General features: G+C 38.8%; 1 protein-coding gene across 1 annotated transcript in view; it reads left to right on the forward strand.

Annotated features, from left to right (window-relative positions):
* Positions 1–2281: 2281 nt before the first annotated feature.
* The window catches only part of LOC104523833 (golgin subfamily A member 4), a 33889-nt gene continuing 26765 nt past the window's right edge, over positions 2282–9405 (forward strand). The window contains 3 exon segments of the mRNA XM_029084641.1: positions 2282–2374; positions 7544–7609; positions 9308–9404. Of these exon segments, the coding sequence (XP_028940474.1) occupies positions 2288–2374; positions 7544–7609; positions 9308–9404 (250 nt within the window). The 5' untranslated portion in view covers positions 2282–2287.

Below are 9405 nucleotides of genomic sequence, written 5' to 3' on the forward strand. Positions count from 1 at the left end.
TGTTGGGTGAAGAAAAATAACTTTTAGAGATTAAATAGGAATTCTTTTTAATGCAAGTTACTTGGTGTACTATTTAATGGAATTAGGATGAAGCAAAATAATGCTCTAGTGAAATGTCACACTTCAGTATTTTGAGAAGCAAACGTTAGCATGCTGTTACTATGAAGAGATAATTTGAACCATCTGTGATTCTTAAAGTTCTTGAGGATCGTGTTTTTAAAAGTGACTTAACCAAGCTGAAGGTAATAGATGTTACATGCTGAAGATGTTCATAATCTTTTGGTTAATAATATTTGCCATAATCCATTTCTGAGTACTTTGCAAACTGTGTTTTATCATCTTAACCGGTCTGCTGTAAACAGTCAAAGTAATTTTTATCTTAAAGATTTCATAATTTTCCTTGTGGTTGAGAATTTGCATACTTCTAATTCATGAGGCTTGCTGTGTGTTTGTACGCTTGTGTATACATAATATTTGCCATTTCTTTTTCTGTCATAGACCCTTTCAAGAGGTACACGTACAAAATGCATAGCCTGGCCAAGGCTGTGAGCTTCTACAACCGTCACCACTTAACAAAGATTCTCTGGAATCATTTAACACTTACCAGCTTCTTTATTTTTGTTTTGCCTAAAATCTCAGATGAGGAAAGAAACGTACATGGGTTTTACACGCTTGGCTAAATTCATAGCAGGGGTTTTAACACAGTTTATTCTTAGGAGTTAGATTTCTAACAGGCTGAGAGAGAGGGACTGGTGACCAGTCTGACCAAACTCAGCAACCACAGTGGATGCATTGGGCCAGTCTATTTCAGACTGGGCGCAGGAGAAATGAGACCATCTTTTCTTAGCAGCTTGTGTTGGTAGTAGCTTAGAAGTAAGAAGTTTCACCCAAGTTTCTCAGACGTAGCTAGTTCTTGGCAAATCAAGTAAACTATTGGAGCACTTGTCTCATGCCAACTTTGGGAATGCCAGGACAAGGGCAGCTGGATAATAGAAGTGAGAATTGATTGTCACTGTATTTACCAGTTTGAGAAGTAAAAGTTGGGCATAAATTTTAGAATTGGTGCTCTGCAGATATCCTGTGTGTAAAGACTGTTCACAGTTTTGTAGTGTGGTGTTCCTTTGGGTTTTGGGGGGTTTTTCTTGGTTGTGTGGTGGCTTTTGTTGTTTGTTGTTTTTTTTTAACCATGAACCAAAGCTTCTTTCCCTTTGTAGCTCTAGAAGATCTTCTGATATAACTAGCAGGATTCTTTAGCAATGGACATTTGTACTAGGGGGGTGTGTGTGAATGAGTATACATATGTATATAATATAGCGAATCAAATAGGAGGCAATAAAAGTACATTGTTTAGGGTTTTATTTTACTTTGTTTTCTACAGGATTGATCATTTAGGTCTCAGTTACTCAGATTTTCCAGTAATTATTTGGGGTTTTTTTCAGTGTAGAAATACATTGGACAAAAGACATAGGGAGTCAGTTCTGATTTTCAAAGGCTGTTGTGTATGACTGTCACTGGAAAGTTGAACCTTGAACTTTTGTGTGTGAGTAAAATCATGAGAGGAATGGTTTTTTGACATCTCTCACAGCATCCTAACAGCATTAGATTATATTATATGTATATATCCATTTTGAATTCAAATTCCAGTTTTTCCTGTTCGTGTTTTTCACCTCCAGGAATTTAAATTTCCTCTTTGATGCTGACTTGGTAAAATGGTTAATTCAACTAGTGGTATTTTTACAAAATATTTGAAATTTAAAAAGTTTGAAATATTTTGTAAGGAATTTTAATGTAGTGGGAATTCTAGTCTATAAGAGCAGTAGAAGATAAATAGTCGAAAGCATGTAATTTATATTGTTTATAACTGAAAAACTGATAGAACTTTCAGAATAATGAGGTTTTCACACATAACTGAGAGCAAAGAAGGCTCAGTGCTATCTGAAATAATCCACAGAAGTTTTTAAAAAATGACAGTATCAGTACCTGAAACGTTGTCTTTATTTTTGACTAGACTGGGATCTTTTTTTTTTTTCTTTTTAATAGTATGTTTCTTTACTTCCAAATGATCAAAACTGTATTTTGGCTGTTCTGAAATGATCTAATGCATATTTTCTGGTTGTGTCCTGCCTTTATCAATATCTGTTATCTCATAAACTGCCGTATTGTTTTATGATATTTTTAATAGCGCGGAAAAAAAAAATTGAGTAAAACCGTGCAACATCCTTTACCTTCTTACTTGATTTATTTTCATTTTCCTACTTTTTGCATTGAATGACAGCTGCTAGCCGGGATGATAGCAGAACCTGCTTTTCTCTCTGAATATACTATCTTTGCTTTGGATCCCACCAAACAACCAAAGCCACAGAGTGACGGTGTGGTGAGTCCTCCCACCCCTCTCTTAGCGATGCCTTTAGCAGGGGGAGGAGAGCGCTGGACTAGAAGGCAAACTTAGTATTGCTTGTGGCTTCTTCTCACAAAGGCATCTCTCTCTTAACTGCCCTCTTGCTAACCCTGCACTAAATTTCACGGAGGTAGTACCTGCTAGCTCCTGGCTGGTGTGCTGTACGACGTGAATTTATGGTAACATCAAAAAAATTAACACGTTTTTCTGTCACACAGGTAACCACACTCTACACGACTTTTAAATAGTTGTTGCACAAGTATTTTATTTATTTATTTATTTGTACATTTGCTGCTTAGAATTTGTCAATGCCATTGAAAGACTTCCTCTTCGTTTTTATGTGTGTCCCTGTGTATTTCAAGAGAAATGGGTATGATAAACGTTGAGATTGTTTTTTGTCTAAAAATGACCGTGCTCTTTGCTGTGTACAGTGAAAGTCTCACAATGTCATTTACTACTAATGGTAGCAGGAAATAATTATCTCGCCTAGACACTGAAATTCAGCTACTTCTAGCTGGTAACTTGGCAGCTATTATTGTGAGGATAAATAGAAATTTTTTTAACAATTGGATTTTATTTGAAATATGTATTCCTTTGCCTGGAAATGTTGTTTTCATAGTATACAAGTGGAGAAGCTCAGTAAGAGGAGAACAAGGAGGGGAGAAAAAGAAGCAAGCATAGGGAGGAGAGCAGCCTTCTATTTTCTAACATATGCACATACAAAGCTGTAATCTTCTGATGATTGTCACAGAATTGGGATGGCATCTTTCCCCTGCTTCAGAGGCATGGCATTCCTCAGTCTGCAGTGATTCAGAACACAGCGATTTTAAGAGTCCCAGCTCATCCTTCGTGATTACTTTGCTTTTCCAGTTTAGCCAAGTGCTTTTTTGCTGCTCATGCAGAGGCTGAAAGCTCTAACAGGATAGAAGTTTGATACGCAGATGGACCATCACACAACATGCCACGTTGTGTTGGACTTACCTCTCTCAAGCCAAGCAAGATTCAACTGAAATAGGATTAAAAAGGTGATCTGTAGAAAGCTTTCACTTGCTGTGAAGGGTTATGCTTGTTCAGAGCATGCCCTTAGAGTGCAGACTCATTACTAGCTCAGTCATGGTCTTCTCAAGATTCAGTTTTTCGATGGAGAGCAAAGGGGATATTGAGACTGTGCTGAAATCTGTAGTTTTGAAATAGTTACTAGATTATTTTTTTTTCAGTTCTCTGTCTTTTGACTGTATTCCAGGTCCAGTGATCACTACTTAAAAGTTTCACTGCAAATTAAATTAAACTTTTCGACACTCACAGCAGTAATCAGTTGTGGGCTGTTTCTCACTAGACTACAGAATATCCCTAGTACAGTTACGTTTTGAAAAGCATATTTCTGTGAATACTCAAATGTTGCCTTTATATTATCTTTGAGGTTATACTTTAGTGGCAGGAATCACTGGCTTGCATATTTATATACAAGACTGCATACTTAGCACATAATTATAATGTAAGAGTTCTCATTAATGTGCTACTGATGCGTATGAATAGTATGTTACCTGTAAAGCTGATTTTGTTCTCTAAACTTTTTGAAAACTCTAGAGCTGCACTCTTATACACTAAGAATTAGGGGGGAGAAAACAATGATATAAAACTTTATAGGGAAGAGGAGGGTCGATTATATACAAATATATATTAAAAAGACCATTATATATGTTTGGGAAACCTAAAGATGCAGGAGAGGGAAAGTTTTTCATCCACACACACAAATGTGTATTAATTCTGCTGAAACAGACCAGTAATTAACTGTGTGTGCAAGTGATGCGTGAGCCAAGAGAGTGAGCATCGTAGAGAAGTGACTGTAATTGTGGATTTTTTGGCATAGATGAAGCTCATATAAACTCTTTACTAACTAAGCTGCATGAGTTTTGTTGCATGAAGAAACAGTTCAAATATTCTTGGACAGAGAGGCTTTTTAAAGCAAAATTAAAGGAAAATGTGAGAAGACCATGAGCAGCTAGAACAAGTCCAGAGGAGGCCACCAGGATGATCCAAGGACTGGAGCACCTCTGCTGTGAGGACAGGCTGAGAGAGTTGGGGCTGTTCAGCCTGGAGAAGAGAAGGCTCCGGGGAGATCTTATAGCGGCCTCCCAATACCTGAAGGGGCTACAGGAAGGCTGGGGAAGGACTTTTCATAAGGGCAGTTAATGACAGAACAAGGGGAAATGGGTTTAAGCTGAAAGAGGGGAGGTTTAGATGAGATATTAGGAAGAAGTTCTTCACTGTGAGGGTGGTCAGACATTGGAACAGGTTGCCCAAGGAGGTTGTAGATGCCCCCTCCCTGGAAGTGTTGAAGGCCAGGTTGGATGAGGCTTTGAGCAACCTGGTCTAGTGGAAGGTGTCCCTGCTGATGGCAGGGGGGTTGGAACTGGATGAGCTTTAAGGTCCCTTCCAACCCAACCCATTCTATCATTCTATGATAAGAAAATGTGTACTAAGCTCTTCTTCCATAATTTACTGAATTTTGGAATACCTGAGAAGGAGAGAGAACAGTAAAATGTTTTTAAATACAGACATTTAAGCTTTCACTCTTTAGACTTATGAACCTATTTATACCTTTGAGAAATAAATAGGATTGATTAGTTTGCATTTCAGAAAGAGGGAAATAAGAAAACACAAGTGTCACTAAATGTCACCCTAATGTGCTCCAGTTAAAACTGAGCTCTGGTTTATACATCTTAATAACAAAAAGCAACCTTTTAATTAGAGACTGTATGTACAGCTCTCTTGGGATAGAGATATGGTTGTGTGTGTTCTATGGGTTTGCAGAGGAAAGACTCCTCTTGGTCCTCAGAAACATTAAAACTGCTGGTTTTAAGACTTTGAAAGCACCAGCCTGTGCTCTGTGATTCTAGTTTTGCTGAAACTTCTCTTAAGGCTTACAGAAGGGCTTGTAAGCTCTTCAAAGCCTCTTGAATCCATACTTTATATATAGCAACTTCCATTCATGCTTACCTTTCACTGCACGGACACCAGCATGTGACCCTTTGCCCTAGAGCACAGTGACTTAGAATTGCAGCAGCTAAATACCTGTGCTGGTCTGGTTTTTATCTAAAATCTTTACCAGTGTATCCCCTTTATGATTTATGCCAAATATACATTCTGCTTTTATTCACACAGATTGATTACAAAGATGTCAGCACAATTAATAGGATAATTTTAAAATTTTAGTTTTGAAATAGCTTTTTTTTTTTTTTTTAAGGATCTTCATAGACCCTTAAATAGCAGCTTTTTAAGGATCTTCACAGGAAAGAACAGCATCCGTGGTTTTTATATTCATAAACACCTTATTAGATTTAATAAATCTACTTCATCTTGTGTTTTAAAATAGATAAATTTTATATAAATAGATATAGATAAATAAATAGATAAATTTGAAATCTCCCATCTAGGTGTTCCTGCTCTGGTAGGGGAATTGGATTAGATGATCTTTCGAGGTCCTTTCCAATCCCTAACATTCTATGATTCTGTGATTAAATACTATTAAATTATTCTTATGAATCAGATGGACAAACCCTCCATTTAATTCTTTTTGTGAGTATCAGAATATCTGATTTTTGAAATAAGTGTTTGAAATTAGTTTGTAATTTTTGGTAAAGTGTTTGTCTTCCTCCGTCAGTCCAGCACTAGCACGATAGATGCTTTGAAGATTATCAAGCAGAAAATAAATTTTTATTTGGATTACCTTGGTTATTAACTTTCCAGATTAATGAAAAAGAGCAGGTAGTAGAGCTGAGAAGAAAATGTAGGAGTGCTTTAGCTTAAAGCCCAGTAGGAGCCCTTAATCCACTAGGAATAAATCTACCACAACAGGCTGGTGCTTTGAAGCAGAATGCAGACTTTGTTCAAGGCAGGTGAAGAGCAGTTTCCAAATCCAAACAGATTTCTTGTGTGGCTGGTTATTGCTCATTCTGCTTTGTCTGAATCTGGGTGGGTGGCTGCTCCTTCCTCTGGCTTCCTCAACTCTCTGGATTTCTTCTCCTCTGTGGTATTGTTGTACTTCCTTCAGTTTGCTCCATGTGAAACCTTTCTGAAGCCCTTTTGCACTGAGCCATTCCTCTTGTACCTTTATGTTTATGATTCTTATCTGCATATCCACAGAGCAGAAATTGTGGATGTAATTATGTAGCAGACATGGATGATTGATTGATGTTTTAGTTGTATATACACCTTAGATGTTACAGCTCATATCAGGGTACATCTAGATTAAAAAATAAAAGTTACACTGCTGAATTCTTAATACTTTGATATGTCTCACTGCTTTGCTTATCTTAGGAAAAACTCATATCCAAGGTGGTTTCTACCATGTTTTGCTACTTCATTTTGAGCTGGTTTAAACACCAGAAAACCATCTGAGGTTGTACAGGTTAGAAAACACCTGTACACAGGACATTGGATAGACAGAACAGGAACAGAAACATCTGAACTCTGTTATACAAATAAAACCATTGCTTTCTGTTGTGCTGGTTTGGGGGTTTTTGGTTGGATTTTGGGTTTTGTGGGTTTTTTGTTGTTGTTTTGGTGTTTTTTATTTGTTGGGGAGTACAGAGAGGAGAGTATGCATGAAGTTCTGCACAGGAGGTTCTTTTCTGAAAGCCTAATTTTCTTCCTGTGCTTGTTCGGAGTTTTAAACACCGTGTTACCGACACGTTTTTTCCAGTTAGTTCCCCTCCCACCCCAAATATACTTAAACTGAGGAAGATGGTGTGATTCCAGTGTTGCTCATGTTGGCTGTAAACAACACTGGTCATCGACTAGATTTTTTCCTGCTATCATTTTGTCTTTTTGGTGTTTCTTTGATTTGTGTGTAAATGTTACATAAATAATCACTGTGAATAATTTACCTGGAGACGTCAGCGTTTGCCGATGTCTCGTACTAATCCATGCACACATAGCTGCTTTGTAGTTCTGTATATTGCAGCAGTCTGTTTTGAATTTAACATACTAGCTTGTTTGCATGAAGACATCTTAATACACATTCAAAAGAAAGTACTAAAAACACAGGCAAGGCAAAAACCACAGATGCTCTTTGTAGGAATGGGTGAATTACAGTCCTTGTAGTCTACTCCTAACAGTTGTGGTTTTTTTTTTCTCCTGTAGAGTTTAAGCAAACAACCACTTCCCAGATCCACAGAAAACAATGGAAGTGGACCAGCCTCCCCACAGGTATGGGTTGAATATGTTGGGTTTGGTTTTTTTCCCTCTTCCACTGCCATCTTGTCTTTGTGTTATGTTGGCTGAAATGCCCAGTATCTGTCTTCACGCTGGAGCAGAGATGACCAAGTACTTGCCTGTCAGGATTCACTAGGGTGTTTTGTGTGTGTATAATCCCATTAGCAGGTATTAAATGTTGTCACTGATGCGTGGAGCTTTTTTTGGAGGGACAGGTTAGCAGTACCTGATGGTGTGCTGCTGGCTGCCCGTGTCGAGGTTCTCCCCCTCTACTCTGCCCTGGTGAGGCCACATCTGGAATATTGTGTCCAGTTCTGGGCCCCACAGTTCAAGAAGGACAGGGAACTGCTGGAGAGAGTCCAGCACAAAGCCACCAAGATGATGAAGGGAGTGGAGCATCTCCCTTCTGAGGAAAGGCTGAGGGAGCTGGGTCTCTTTAGCTTGGAGAAGAGGAGACTGAGGGGAGACCTCATTAATGTTTATAAATATGTTAAGGGTGAATGTCATGAGGATGGAGCCAGGCTCTTCTCAGTGATGCCCAGTGGTAGGACAAGGGGCAATGGGTGTGAGCTGGAACACAGGAGGTTCCGCTTAAACTTGAGAAAAAACTTCTTTCCAGTGAGGGTGACAGAGCCCTGGGACAGGCTGCCCAGGGAGGTTGTGGAGTCTCCTTCTCTGGAGACATTCAAGACCCGCCTGGATGCCTTCCTGTGTGATCTCATTTAGGTTCCTGCTCTGGCAGGGCGATTGGACTGGATGATCTTTTGAGGTCCCTTCCAATCCCCGACATTCTGTGATTCTGTGACCCATCGCTCACGGACACGGCCAGCACGGGATGCGCAGTGTTAACCTCACTTTTAAAGGGCATATTGCTTGGCTAGAAAGTTAATTTCTAGCAGAAGGAGAAGAATTGAAGCCTTAAAAAAAATTGTCACTAGTGATAAAGGTGGAGGTCATTCTTTAGTACACCTCAGAAAAAGTTTAGTTTGCTGGAGTGGGCTTAGCACGTGTCCCAGCATTGGATTGTGGGGGCAACATCATGGAGTGATGCTGTCAGATCACTTCTGTAGCACCAGCAGGATGTCGTGCCAGAGCACACAACCTTTTATTTCAGAACGACATAAGTACTTTAGCTACATAAATCAATAATTGTGTTTTAGGTAAAAATCATGAAGCCTTTTAAAATAAAATAAAGGATTGTTTAAGATGGCATGCTAGAGCTGACTATTGTACAATGAGTTTTGCAATAAATTTGTTCTCTTAATCATAGGAAAATATCTTTGTGTCTTTGAGATAAATACAATCATCTGTTTAATACGCCAAGCAGTGAGTCACACAATATTGTTTTTTTCAATTTGGCACAACAGTAAATGCAACTATTTATTTTAGTTACTTATTATTCACTTTTTAAGGGTGTTACACAGAAATACATTCTTTTAAAAGGTTAGATCAGAGCTGGAGTTTATTGGATGTAGTTGCTGTCTGAACTGGCCCGTATCTGGTAGTTGCATGCTTGATTTTTCTGCACAGGGAGATGATTTTTTCTAAGGGAGTGGTTATCTGTTTGGTGTCATGCATGTGTTAGGCAACAGTTGTTCCTTTGCCCAGGTCAGGTCTCTGGTTCCTGGCCTTTAGTGTGTCTGTCTCCCTAAAAGCAGTGCAGAAGTAATTACTTGCTTTCAATTTTTGCAGCTGAGTGACACTCAATCTTTCACCCAGAGGCTTCAGCTCCGAGTTCCCTCCATGGAGTCTTTGTTTCGAAGCCCAGTAAAAGAGTCCCTGTTCCGCTC

Source organism: Antrostomus carolinensis, unplaced genomic scaffold (assembly GCF_000700745.2).
Source record: "Antrostomus carolinensis isolate BGI_N321 unplaced genomic scaffold, ASM70074v2 scaffold24434, whole genome shotgun sequence".
NCBI classification, from domain to species: Eukaryota; Metazoa; Chordata; class Aves; order Caprimulgiformes; family Caprimulgidae; genus Antrostomus; species Antrostomus carolinensis.